This window comes from Malus sylvestris, chromosome 9, assembly GCF_916048215.2.
Source record: "Malus sylvestris chromosome 9, drMalSylv7.2, whole genome shotgun sequence".
Classification (NCBI taxonomy): domain Eukaryota; kingdom Viridiplantae; phylum Streptophyta; class Magnoliopsida; order Rosales; family Rosaceae; genus Malus; species Malus sylvestris.
The window spans coordinates 15,337,510-15,352,683 of NC_062268.1; the positions used below are offsets into that span (position 1 = coordinate 15,337,510).

Here is a 15,174-nt window from a genome sequence, read left to right on the forward strand (position 1 = left end):
ACCATCTTCTAGTCTTTAACCAGCTGGATCAATCATTTCACTATCAAAGGCTTGAAGGGAGTGGTTATCTATGCTGCACACATATCAATTCTATCTCTTCCACAACCATCATTCTCTTTTGGCTCAATCCTTTCGAACTCCATTTGATGAATGACAACCTTGTTTTTGTAGAATGGGGGTGCTTTGGAGGAATGTTTTAATTGCTGTTCCTCGATAAACAATTTCTCATACTTGGTGGCAGCAATCACCAGTTCTTACAACTCATTAAACTGCACATCATAAAACTTCTTCTTTAAGGGCAGCCTCAAGACATTCTGAGCAATAGCTATAAGCTGGACATGGTTGATAGGAAACTGGCATCTCATCCTTGTCTTCCTAAACCCCATCATGAAGTTATCAGTATATTCATGCTCGTATTGCTTCACCTCAACCAGATCATTGATGGTTATCTCTGGCTTCATCCTGTAAAACTGCTTGTGGAAAGCCATCTCCATTTGCCCCCAGTTAGCAATAAAATTTGGGGGTAAAAGATAATATCATTGAGATGCTAACCCTGTCAATGAATTCCCAAACAACCTTAATTTATAGTTAGAATTATCTTCAAATGCCACACAATAGTTGGAGAACTTGAAGATGTGATCCCTGGAGGACATATTGTTATCTTCTTTGCTGAATGTTGGGAATGCGGGCATCTTGAAGTTAAGAGGAAAAGGATTTTGCTCATCAACGAACTCCAGGTAAGGCTTCTGATAGGTGACCCTAAACAGTAGGCGAGCTTGTGGCTGAGGATTTCTCACCACCATCCTTCTTAACTCAGCCAACTCATCTCTGAGTTGCTAATTGGCTGTATTATTAGGTGGGGTATGAGGAAGTTCCCCCTTCGGGCTACGATCGTTGCCCGAGTTAATCTCATTTCTTGCTTTGGGCTTCATACATGTCGAGCAATTCTACTTCCATAATTTCTTCCAACACCAGCTAAATAATTATAGATCTTTCCTTGTTCTTTCCTTTATTCCCCTTTTCCTCAAGTAAAAGAAACAGAAGAATACTTGCTCCATCACAGGGCTGGCTTCTTTCATTATCTCTCTAGTACAATTATTTTATGGGGTATAGTACACTAGATCTAGCCTTCTTTGCAGATTCCCTGTTAGGAACAGAGTCTGCTTACTTCCCCTCTGGTTTCTAGAGAGACACATCTACCATGGTAGCCTGCAGGTCTTCATTTGTGACCTTTGCTCTTGATTTCTCAGAAGGCATCGGGCTTTCCATCAAGACAAGTCCTTGTAGATCTTTGAGGAGATTAGCCATGTTTGATCTTAGTATATACTGGGGTGGTTTTTGTTCTGCTTTCCACCTGAAGGTTTGCTCTTTCCTTCGTCTTTTTGGCATACAAGACTTGTGGTCCCACTGAGCGTGCCAAAAGTATGTTCGGGCAAGAATTTCGTTGGAGATGATCCATGGCTCGAGCATGCAACTCCCCGATGAGTTGGTACTTTGGTTGGTTGTCGGGCTCTTGCTTGTTGAGAGACTGCAAAAGGATGACATAGTTAGTTCTGAAAGGTGCCTTTGTAGGGCCTTAGATGTAGGCCTTGAGGCTCGCAATCAAAACTAACTAAGTGCTTAGACGTGCCACTACCATCTCAGTATGGCAGATGTAGAACAAGTGTATTTAAGTCGATTACTTGCGCCCCAAGTTATTCTGACTTCTTGTTATCAAAAGATTGTCATATATGGGTTAAGTATACATTAAGTTCTTTTTTGTGCCTTGAGATCAAGGACTTTTAGTTCGTTATCTTGTATGCTTTTAAAGGGTGGAAGTCTAGATCTGACTAAGCCATCGGTTTAGTTCCCATTCAGTCTTTTATGATAGTAAAACCACTAAGTGAACCAGATCTGAGAATTAATGAAACTTTTTATCATTAAATGACTAGAAATGACTTGAATACATACTGGAGAACACATTATAATACCAAATCTATTAATTGAAAGACAAGACAAAGAGAGTCGGGCAAGATTTCACCTTGTCGGGCAAGGTTGAACATCTTGCAGCCTCTTTTCTTTGTGATTACAGAGGGTTATGTGCTAAAAATGGACAGATGGTAAACAAGTTTTCATGAGGGGATCGATACTATGGCATCTAAAGAAGGTAGCAGAGCTTTTACACCAGACAAAAGATGTCCTCCTAAGGGAACTATTGCTAAACAGGGTTTGGAAGTTACGAACTGGCTTGAGAGCAGAGTTTGTATGCTTGTTTGTTTGATTGGTTAAGTGTCCTTGTCTCTAGGCCCTGTCTTCCCTTTTATAGGCATTTTATCTTGGCTGTTGCAGGCCTTACCTTAAAGCACTTCAGTGAGTCATCATCTTTTTTACATGTCCTGCCATTAGAAAGTGTTTTTGGGCTGAGAGTGGGTTGATTTCCATCAGTTGTCACTTCTCTTGTAAGCACATAGCCTTTGCATTAATGAGGAGCCGTCATATTGTCTTGAGATGGATGGCTGGGCTTGGTGTTGAGCCTCGGGCAAGTCTCCTCATGTTAGTTCTTTTGGGCTTTCTTTCCTTTAAGTCCAAAGTTCAAATATTAACCAAAACAGGAGGGTTTGAGATGGAGCTCCATTAAATTATGGAGGGTTGCTCCAAAACAATGGGTGAAGAGATGGAGAAGGGGGAGGCGCGGGATAAGGCATGAAGGAGAAAAAAATTGTAGAGAAAAGGATTGCCGCCGACCCCAAACCCTGTCAAAGGGCCAGCAACTAGAGGAGAAAAGGTTTTAGTTTTTTTTTTGGTTGCAAATTACCTACTACCTAAATATTTATGTACACTATTTTTTTTTTTTTTTGGAAAAATACGTATGTGCGCCTTTTGACCTATAGTTAAGCTTGTTAAAATTAATTAGTACTCATTCTTGTCGATCTCTATGCTATTCTTTAATAAAACCAGAATTTGTGAACTGAAATTCGTAAATTGTTAATTATGCTCCTCTCAATCTTTTAAGTTTTAGTCGTTGAATTTCAGCTCTCATTATCTCTCTTCTATAACATACATTTTCTTGGTAATTTACATTACATGCATTGCCTGTTCATGTTTCTCGTTCACATGAAATATCTGAAAAGGAAAAGAGGAGAAAAAAAGAAGAAGAGAGTCTTGGTGTTGTGGCATATTTCAACTCCTACTCCAGTACAGGTGTTGGACGCATGCATAGAAGTGCAGTGCTCAATCTGCACGAAGAATTTCATATGTTTCTTAAAAACAATAAAAAGGGATAAAAATAGAAAACTTTGTACAAAATAAATAAAGAAAAGAAAAAGTTAACATATGATCTCATAAACAATGCATGTTGTTCAAGTCATTCAATCTAATGTAATGGACAATATTGTCCTCTTAAATATCTTGACAAAACAAAACTTCATAAATATAGGAAATTAATTCTTGCGCACAAGTTTTTTCAAATTTTGTACACTTTTGTTTTTCTCTTCACGTACACGTCTATTTGTTTTTAGCTTTAGATCGACCAAAACAAAAATAATCGACATAAATAAATATAGATGTTCAAGAAAAAGAAAAGTGTGCTTAAATAGTTTTCTCAAATCCAAAAAAAATCCAGAACAAGAAGTCCAAATAAATGCGTAAAAATGTATGTACAGAAATCACTTTTATGAAATTGATCATTTTTCTCTCAATAAAAATACTCACAGATTTGATTCCAAAACAAATCTCAAACCTTAATTATTTAATGGCCCCACATACCCCACCGAAAAGAGGATGCTTTTGTTCTTATTTAGTCAACTCATTCTTTTATATGCATAACCTCATCAAAACCTCTCCCTACTCCATGCTCCTCACGCCTTCCACACCCCTCACCCCTTCCACACCCTTCACCCCAACACAACCACATGGCTCAAGATCATGAACTCCACCGCCAAAGCCAGCCGCTTATACGACGCGGGTTCCCCATCCGGCGCCGGAAACTCCCTTTGGTCCGTCTTGGTGGGCCAAAGCCGAGGCCAGGCGTTGTGTTTGCTAGAATGCTTAAGAAGATCAGACTAAGGTGGCTGAAACTTCACTACTTGTGCATATTGAAGAAGCTCAAGAAGTCTTACAGGAACACGGTCAAGGACCTCATGGAAGCTGGGGCGAGCTTGGAGATCTTCCACCAGAGGGTTTTCATGGAGAGTACATTTGCTATTCCAATGGGAGTTTCTCTCTCTAGCTACCCGTCTCTTGCTGGATCAGATCGGCCTCGAACCCTTTTCATGTAGATGTAGCTCTTTAATCTTATCAAATATCATCAAGCTTCAGCACATGCATTTCATGTAGATCTTACCCTTTTGTTGTTTCTGTTTGTCGTTTGAAAAATAATTTGTTATTTTATTTTGTTGAATTAATCTCTACCTCTGTATTAAGAGTAACAAATTGATGAAAATGTATAGTTTATTTCGGTTGTAATTTGGAGGGATTGTTTGTGTGCAATGGATCTTAATTTTCATTTTGTCTCTTGCATGCGACTTTTTAATTTGCAATCAAACAGATAACAACATTGTTTTTTATTTCTGGCAATATACAATAATATATACCAAAATATTAGTCTCGAGAGTACATCGATCTTATATAAGAGAAATGCTAGGTAGCTAAATTTATGGATTAAATTTGCAAACAAAATGATGTGTCATCAATAAAAAATAAGCACCTTAATCAACATTTAATAATTCAATCATCAACTTCATGTCATTTAATTTACAAAATTTAGTCTACATTTAGTAGCTCCCTAGCATTACTCGAAAAGAAAAACCATATATTACATAAGGGCAATGCTAGGTAGATCAAAATTTTAAACCAAATATTGTAAACTAAATTATGTGGTTGTTGATGATTGGATTATTATTTAAGTGTTGATTAGTGTGCTTATTTCTTATTAGTACCACATTATTTAGTTTATAAATTTTGTTTAAAATTTTGGTTTACCTAGCATTACCCATTATAGAATGCATCTTTGTTCTACGGAACTATTTTGTGTCAGAGATAAAATCCCTAGTTAATACAATCATAAATAAACCAATTTTGCAGTATCAACAGTTGTACACAATTATATGTATATTTCTCCTCATGATCAGTGTACATTTATATATATTTCTTATTACGTAATTATATATCTTTCTTATTACGTGATTATAGAATTTTATAGTGAAATAATTGCACCGAAGAACTTTTAGGCGGTCCATACAAATTTCGGCATAAGTAGACCATCTTCAAAGGAGATGTCAAATTTTAAACATAAAGCTAAATTTGACAACTTATGTTGCACTTTGATATCTTTTAAAGTTTTACTCTCTATCCGATATATCAAATTTTAAACATAAAATAAAATTTCATATTTTTTTTCTTTGCATTGGTAATGAAAGAAAATGAATTAAAAGGTATAAAAGTATTTAAGCATTGCATTGGTAATAAAAAGAAATTAAAAGGCAAGGCTTTAAACTAATAAAAATTAAAAATAAGCATTTAATAATTAATTAAAAATTGAAGCTGCTGTCAAATTTGGCAGCAATGTCATTCGATGTCATGTTACATCAGATTTGGCTTCTCAGTTGAAAAACATTACTGCTATCTTTTTTTACCGTTATTGAGTAATTGAACATTTTAACATCTATTTTGGAGATACTCTTAGTTACAAGTTACTTACACATACAACATCGCATTGCCGAGTTTGGAGTTACTTTATGTTATTATTTAATGTACATTGGAAGGAGAAGATCTTAGTTATTACGTCTGTGGCGCCTGATCACAATTCAACTTATATTATATGCACCTTTAAATCGGGCTTAAATCAATGAAGTAAAATAACTCCTTTACAAATCACTAAGAACTTTGGGAGGTACACCCTGACTGGTTTGGGAATCAAAACATTTAAGCAGAGCATCTGCACAAGATTCTTTGTTATATATCATTGGAAGTTGACATTTCATCATAAATTCTATTGACAATATAGAGACTAATCCAACTATTTATAAGTGTATGCAATGTCTCTATTTTTTCTGCTGTGAGATTTATTCTCAACACATTCCATCAAGTGTGGGAATTTTCGAGCCTAAAACATAAACAACACAAATTTGGTACATGAGCACGGTGATCATTGGCTTTACACATGGTACAATCTGCTCTGATACTATAAAAAATTTGAGATTCTACCATATCACCGATTGACAATATAAAAAGTAATTCAATTACTTATAAGCACATGCAGTGTCTTTTATTTTCCTGACATGAAATTCACTCTCAACATATTTCTTATATATACGAGATGGGAGATAAACACAGAATGATAGAGGACCGGTTCCACCAAGCACATACTCCGACCATATACGCAACGAGCGGAAATTGATGTTAGCTTGAAAGTAGGGGCAAGTTATCTTAGGAAGCCAGAAAGTAATAACCTTGCTGATAGAGAACTGTTGATAAATAAAGATAACTGACAGATTAAAAAAGCATGCAAGAGATGTGTAATACTACATATATGACGGTGAAATTAGATTGGTATATATCTAGTGCTCAAATAGCAGGATGAGATGGGATCCAATGACTTCTTCAATAATTTTCATCTTCCTCGATGAATTATTGAAGTGCAACTCGCAATAGCTAGCACATTGTATGCTTTTGTCTGTCTGAAATGATAATATATGCTTTTGGTCTTGTACTTTGTGTTCTGTATATCTGCTTGATCTTGCTTAGCAGATCTACATTAGTTCCTGAATTTTATCAAACTAAACCACGACTAGAAAATTTCAATCCAAAACCTAATTAAATTATATATCTGACAATTGTTGTAAAATTATATTAAATTAGTCTGTGCCTCTGTGCAATTTTGCTTATTTGATTGGAATACCACTTGGTGCTGGATTTCATTTTCGTTTATGTTTTGTTTGACAGTTGGGAGTTTAGTACACAAAGACCAAAATATATTGAAAACTCTGTATTAAAATACATTAAGCAATTGATTCCGAACGATATTTATATTCTACATTAAACAAACTAAGGGGAGAGAAATATTTGAAGCCGAACTACAATGGATAGAAGAAAAAGCCCTATCACAAGTGGTGGCATTAATATTGAAGAGAACTTACCATTTGCATGTCCAACAGGTGTGACCTCATACGACACACAAAGCTGTCATGAGATTCCAACGTTTGCTCGCATTGCATGTCTACCTAGCTATAGCTTTGAGCCACTTCTCTTCTTTTAGCCGCTCTCCACCTGAGTTCAGTTCCAATCAGTTCGGTATTTTTTAAAAGAAAAATTAATAAAAAGAGCTTGAAAACTTTGAGTTTTAACGATAAGGACAAAATACAGGGTAAAGTGAATGGTATCAGGATTGACTTTTTAGTGTAAAAATGTGGTTTTTCGTTAAAGTGAACAGTACGAGAAGCTTTTCGTTAAAGTTCCCTTTTTTAAATCGAACCAAAATTATTATTCAATTTAGTTTGGTTTGGTTTTTTTTTGATCTGTTGTTCGGTTGGATTTATTTTCGATTCAATTTTTTCTATTTGGTTTCAGTTCGATTTTTTTTAATGGAAAATAAACAGATTGGCGGCGGGAAGTTAAAGCACTATCTAAACGTCTCTTGTATGCAAAAGTGAACAAATGTGGTATTTGCATTGACCAAGCAGCATCTTCAAGAGAACTGGAAAAAAGGGGAGGGGTGAGGACCTTGAGAGAGCATCATATTTGGATATGTAAACAAAAAATAGTTGAACTAATTCTGGGAAATGATGTTGTTTGGGTTAATATTTAATTTTGGGTTTAAAGGGAAGAAAGCCCAAAAGAGCTCAATAGAGGAGATTTTGCCCGAGGCCCAGAGTCATGCCCAGATACCTGTCTCATGACCATATGACGGCTCCCCATTAAATTCAAAGGTTAGGTGCTTACATGGGAAGTGACAACCGATGGAAATCAACCAACTCTCGGCCCAAAAGCACTTTTCCGAATGGCAGAACATGTAAAAATGCTGATGACTCACTATCCTCCAGTTGCTTTCAAGCAAAAGCAGAAGAAGCACAGTCGGGCTAATTCACCTATAAATAGGGGAAGAGGGCCCAGAGACAAAAACACTCAACCAATCAAACAAACAAACATACAACTTGCCTCTCAGTCAAGCAAATATCCAAAAAGCTGTGCTTTGTCAAGATTTTGCACCCTTTTAGCTTTAGACTTCCTTTAGAAAGACATCTTTTGTCTATGTAAAAGCTCTGCTACCTTGTTCAAATGTTGTGGTATCGATTCTCTTGTGTAAACCCATTTACCTTTCATCCCTCTTTTAGCATATAACCCTTTAGAACTACAACAAAGAGATTGCACGACGTTCAACCTTGCCCGACAAGGTGAAAGGTTGCCGCCTCTCTTTGTTTTGTCTTTCAATTAATAGATCTATTGTTATAATGCATTCCCCGGTACATATTCAAGTCATTTCTAGTCTTTTGGTGATCCAAAGTTCCATCATTTCTCAAATCTGGTTCATTTAGTGGTTCTATGGTCATAAGAAGATGTTTGGACCCGATTTTACACCATTGGCCCAAGTAATCGAGGCCGTTGGGTAAGCAATTTTAAAGGATAGTATTATGATTTTTATCGTAATATTTATCCGTTAATATTAATTACTCTTGGCATATTCTTATTATATTTTCAAGCAAGCAGTACAGTTCAAGTGGGCTTGGAATTCTTGTTATCAGATTGGGATAACATGATGGGTGTGATTAGAATTTTCAAGATGCATGGTTTTCTTCTATGCGTGGGATGCCAAGATGAAATCTCTGATAATGGAGCCGCTCATATCCTAGATGGGATAATTATTAGCATAAAAATATATGCTAATATATGAAAATTGGTTGGCTGACTCCATCAAATCCTACGGCCAAGAACCAATAAGGATGTGGAGATTTTGAATTAAACAAAGTTTTATTTGGTTGGATAACTGCATGATGACCTCATGCGATTATATTTGTTTGATCCCGTCAAACATGGATGTTTTTTCATGGTCTTTTTAAATTGGTAATGATCCAATTTGAGATAAGGGCTGATGGGAGTTTAATCTGCACATGCAAACCATGCCACTTATCAAATACAATTCTTTGAAGATCAAGCCACGTTAGGCATGTTCGTTCCTATAAATACAAGGCTACAAACAATGGAAAGGGCCCTGCAAATCAATACAAAACTGCCCTGAGCAAGCTCTCAACAACTTGAGATTTTTTCTTTCTTTTTCGCTGACACATCTTCCGTTGGCATCAACAGCATTGTGGAAGCAACCGGTGATATCTTAAGTCGGCATAGATAGCTCTGTCACCGTAGAATCAGTCGATCTTGCGGTATCTTCCGTTGGCATCAACAACACTACGGCGAGAACGGTTGGTTACCTATCCAAGTCTCGGTCGAGGAGGATTTCCGGGTCCTTATTGATTGAGGTCATCTCATTAGCCTTCTCGGCGAAGTGAGGTGTTACGGTATATCGAGCTCGGCGCATTGCATGCCGAGTTATTTTATGATTGGATACTCCCAAGTAGGATTTAGAGTTCGGCATTCGGACGGCCGAACCACGTTCACCATCAAGACTTATATCTGTTTTGAGTATTTGTGCCCTTACACTTTGGTGTCGATTCGGCGAGAGTTTACTATGACGAATAACATCACCGTGACCGAATCCGACGATGACGATTCGTGAACTTCGTAAAGAATAGTAACCTTGTCTTCAGGTTCGAGAACCCAAGAGGCCGAGACGCATTCCTTCCTCGGTCGCAATCGCAAGACGTAGAAGTCAGCCGCGCACCCAACGCAACATTCAACAAATTTTTACTCCTCGGCCGAGCTCGGCCGACGAGTTGGCACGCCTCGCATTCACCGAAGGACGTAGTTAGCTTATAGATTACTCGGCCTGCGTGCCACGTAGGCTTGGTAGTTTCTAGGGTCAACATTTCGTTTGCTAAATATATATATATATATATTAGTTTCTTAAACATACGGCTATGCAAGCCGATGCATAAGAAAATAAGGGGGCAACAACATTCTGGCCGAATAAAAAATTTTGGTCGAATACACGTGTTTGATTATTTTGGCCGAATGCATTTATTTGTGAACTTTGCTTACAAAAGCCTCGGTCTCGGCCCCATTACGAAACAAAGCCTCGGTCAAAACATATATATATATATATATATATATATATGTAAAAAAAAAAAGTGATAAAAATTTGCATGGCCGACAACATTATTCCAAGGCCAAAATTTGATTTTGTATATATATATCTATATATATATATATATATATATGTATATATGTATAGCTAATGGTGTTGGTCTTCGGCCACTCTAAGACCTCGGCCAACGATGAGTCCCTCGACCACTAAGCATATGGCTAATGATCCTCGGCCACTCAATAATAAACCTCGGCCAGCGATGATGTTCCTCGGCCAACTTTTTGCCAATATATGTTAGCCAAGAGGGTTGGTCAATAACAAATACTGGGGAAATCGCCGAGCTGGGCACAAATGACTAATTTCCTTAACCGTTCGGCTTACGGGCCGAAGCTCAAGGAAACTGGGGGGCAATGTTTGGACCCGATTTTACACCATCGGCCCAAGTAATCGAGGCCGTTGGGTAAGCAATTTTAAAGGATAGTATTATGATTTTTATCGTAATATTTATCCGTTAATATTAATTACTCTTGGCATATTCTTATTATATTTTCAAGCAAGCAGTACAGTTCAAGTGGGCTTGGAATTCTTGTTATCAGATTGGGATAACATGATGGGTGTGATTAGAATTGTCAAGATGCATGGTTTTCTTCTATGCGTGGGATGCCAAGATGAAATCTCTGATAATGGAGCCGCTCATATCCTAGATGGGATCATTATTAGCATAAAAATATATGCTAATATATGCAAATTGGTTGGCTGACTCCATCAAATCCTACGGCCAAGGACCAATAAGGATGTGGAGATTTTGAATTAAACAAAGTTTTATTTGGTTGGATAACTGCATGATGACCTCATGCGATTATATTTGTTTGATCCCGTCAAACATGGATGCTTTTTCATGGTCTTTTTAAATTGGTAATGATCCAATTTGAGATAAGGGCTGATGGGAGTTTAATCTGCACATGCAAACCACGCCACATATCAAATACAATTCTTTGAAGATCAAGCCACGTCAGGCATGCTCGTTCCTATAAATACAAGGCTACAAACAATGGAAAGGGCCCTGCAAATCAATACAAAACTGCCCTGAGCAAGCTCTCAACAACTTGAGATTTTTTCTTTCTTTTTCGCTGACACATCTTCCGTTGGCATCAACAGCACTGTGGAAGCAACCAGTGATATCTTAAGTCGGCATAGATAGCTCTGTCACCGTAGAATCAGTCGATCTCGCAGTATCTTCCGTTGGCATCAACAGCACTGCGGCGAGAACGGTTGGTTACCTATCCAAGTCTCGGTCGAGGAGGATTTTCGAGTCCTTATTGATTGAGGTCATCTCATTAGCCTTCTTAGCGAAGTGAGGTGTTACGGTATATCGAGCTCGACGCATTGCATGCCGAGTTGTTTTATGATTGGATACTCCCAAGTAGGATTTAGAGTTCGGCATTCGGACGGCCGAACCACGTTCACCATCAAGACTTATATCTGTTTTGAGTATTTGTGCCCTTACACTTTGGTGTCGATTCGGCGAGAGTTTATTCTGACGAATAATATCACTGTGACCGAATCCGACGACAACGATTCGTGAACTTTGTAAAGAATAGTAACCTTGTCTTCAGGTTCAAGAACCCAAGAGGCTGAGACGCGTTCCTTCCTCGGTCGCAATCGCAAGACGTAGAAGTCAGCCGCGCACCCAACGCAACATTCAACAAATTTTTACTCCTCGGCCGAGCTCGGCCGACGAGTTAGCACGCCTCGCATTCACCGAAGGACGTAGTTAGCTTATAGATTATTCGGCCTGCATGCCACGTAGGCTTTGTAGTTTCTAGGGTCAACAGAAGATTAAAAGTAATTAAAACTGATGACTTGATCAGATCTTGATCTCTGCCCTTTAAGCATACAAGATAAAGAACTAAAAGTCCTTGATCTCAAGGCACAAAAAAGAACTTAATGTAGACTTAACCCATCTACGACAATCCTTTGATAACAAGAAGTCAGAATAACTTGGGGCGCAAGTAATTGGCTTAAATACACTTGTTCTACATCTGCCATATAGAGATGGCAGTGGCACGCCTTAGCACTTAGTTAGTTTTGATTGCGAGCCTCAAGACCTACACTTAAGGCCCCACAAAGGCACATTTCAGAACTAAATTTGTCCTTCTCTTGCAACATCTCAACAAGCCGGAGCCCAACAATCAATCAAAATGCCAACTCCTCGGGGAGCTGTGTACTTGAGTCAGGGACCCCTCCCCGCGAGATTTCCTGCCTGAACAGATGCATTACCCTTACATTAATTAGAGGTAACGCTACACTGAGTAAGCGCCAATTTTGGCTATCTAAAAACTGGCGGAGTTTTTGTTTTATCCAAGCCAATGCAAAATGTATGTAAATGTGATTCCACTGACACGCTCTTGAAGGTGTCAAACCTCCTAAACTGCAAGTAGGAATCAAGACTCGAGGTCAATCAGATCATGTGGAAACAGGAAAAGAGGCAGAGAAACAGAAGGCTGCAAAGGTGGGATGAGTGTTGTGAAAGTGGTCATGGTCACGGTTTCACTTGTTCAGATTATGAAATTTTTGCATTAACAGCTGCAGTAGAGGCTATTTGGGCACAAAAGGAATTGGTGTGTGTGCACACTAAGAGGGATTTTGCTTGGTGTAAACATTCTTTGCTGGTTTTTTGTTTTCCTACTAGTATCACACTGACCCATTTTCTTCTAGGGCTGAAATGATTGTCGTAAATATATCTTTGTAACTGTATATATCAGAGATCAATGAGAGAAAAAATCCAAAAAGGTATATGAGGAAATAATGTAATGGAATTGTTCCATCAATTACAAAATGTTACTGGAGTCTAGTCAACTGTGGACTATATCGACTCAAACCTAAGTTGTGAACTTGGGCCTCCAAAAACGTTGTGCAAAAACACAGAGCTTTTCCCATGGAGTGTTCTCTAAAGTTTTTTTTTTTTTTGTTAAAATGCTTTATGGACATACATTGTCCTTCACAATTAAATACCCAACATAAATTAATTAATTAATTAATATATATTTAATTCGGTTTGGTTCGATTTTCGAACTATAAAAACAGAAACTGAACCAACCAATTTCGGTTTAGTTCAGTTCTCACATTTAGTTCCATTTTTTTGTTTTATTTTTTCAGTTTTGGGGTTCAGTTCCTTTTTTTTAATTTTTAGTTTTTTAAATCCACCCCTAACTCCATCATGGCTACAACAGATACATTTAAATTATAGCCACTTTTATTTCCAGCTTTTGTACGCAACTCGCGTTTTTGCTTCATCTCTATTATTATATAGCATCATAATTAGGACAAGGAACTTGAAGTTAGATAGCAGCATAATTAGGACAAGGAAATTGAGGTTAGACTCATACATTATACAGCATAAAAAAAAAGATTACGAGTTTATTAAAATCCCGAGTCCTGCTCGTATGACGACATGCAGATGGTGAGTACTATTTACGATGACTGGATCTGAAAGATCCATCCGCTGTATAAGACAACAAAGTCCGAAATTTCTACTTACATATACACCACAATATCACGTCAACTTTGGAATTAAAGTTTGAGCATTTTGAAGTTTAAAATCCAAATCAGCACATAAATTTTAACAAGTATATGACTGGCTGTGTGAAAAAAAAAAAAGCGTTTGTTTCAAGTCGAAGCCCAACTGATCATGTATGCAATAGATAAATGGTTACAGTTGTTTAAATGTCATAAGTCAATTCTGATAAACCCTAAACCCTCTTTCTACTAAGAAATAAAAATGATAGAAATGATAAACCCTACATCCACCCCCTGAATTACCAGGAAAATAATATGGTCAATTATTCACTGAATCTCAGGTCAATAAGTTAAATAGTTGACTAACCAGGTCGGGCAAAAAGTATTCTCAAGAATGTCAACCTATAGGAAAAGGTCAAGAACAACATATTTGGCAATTAGTTGATGGATTCAATGGCACTTTGATGTAGTATTATATTATCTTGTTAGTCTATCAATTTCATAAATCATTGACAATACTCGAACTCTAGTTGAGAAACACGAGGAAAATCACGCTGCAAAATTTTATGCTCTTCGGTTCATTTGGTAACAATATAAAAAACTCGGTAACAATATAAAAAGCTTGCTTCATAGTTTGTATATACGAGGCATCCCAATTCAAACTTGTGGAGCCAAAAATAATCACAAAGCGACACGTGGATTTTTGGTTGAAGATGACAAATTTACCCTCGAGGCATACCAGGTCTCCTACACGCGAGCAGTGGAAAATCATCCATCAACCAAATCAGGACTACCCAAAATAGGTAACAAGCTCAAATTTGTCTCATTCATCCTCATTCCATAACCTCCAAAAACCTCCCAAAACATTTCTTTTATTATGTTAATTAGCCAATTAATATATTTATACCTAATTAATATATTAATTGCTAATTGAATCACCAAATAACACCCCATTCCCTATATATATGACCCTATTTCTTCTAAAAAGCTAAGTTGATACTCTTGCAAAACTCCCAAAAACTCTCCAAATATTTTTCTCTCTAAATTCTAACTTTGGCATCGGAGATTCTTCGGCCAAAGTCTCCCCCCAATTCATCGTGGGCGCGTGAGACTCTTGGCCTTGACCTAAGGTGTTAATTGTTTTGTAGGTGCAATTTTGTCCAAGAAGAAGGGGGAAATTTGCATCCACAAATTGGTGCTTTCATTGAGAGTTGAGATCCATACTCGTAAAAGACTTTCGCATAAAAAGGTTTTTCTCTATTTTCTAGTCCATTTGAATATTTTTCATACGTTCTTATTATTAGAATTTTTTATTTGCAAAGGTTCTTTGATAAAATGTATAAGAAAAATATAAGGGCTAGAAATTTAGAAAATTTCACAAATGAAAATTCTAGTACTCAAGAAATGGGACCGCGGTGATCCATGAGGCTAAATGTGGTCGTAGGCGGAGTGGTACCACCACTACAAGGTTACACCATGGG

At 37.4% G+C, this 15,174-nt stretch overlaps 1 protein-coding gene across 1 annotated transcript; it reads left to right on the forward strand.

The window, feature by feature from the left end:
• Window positions 1–3,803: 3,803 nt before the first annotated feature.
• LOC126583221 (uncharacterized) lies at window positions 3,804–4,378 on the forward strand. Its single transcript, XM_050247544.1, has one exon. The coding sequence runs from the start codon at window positions 3,891–3,893 to the stop codon at window positions 4,254–4,256; it is 366 nt and encodes a 121-aa protein (XP_050103501.1). The 5' UTR covers window positions 3,804–3,890; the 3' UTR covers window positions 4,257–4,378.
• Window positions 4,379–15,174: the final 10,796 nt, after the last annotated feature.

Bases quoted from the DNA above. Each gene is read 5' to 3' on its own strand.
- LOC126583221 (XM_050247544.1), top strand. From the start codon at position 3,891: ATGGCTCAAGATCATGAACTCCACCGCCAAAGCCAGCCGCTTATACGA.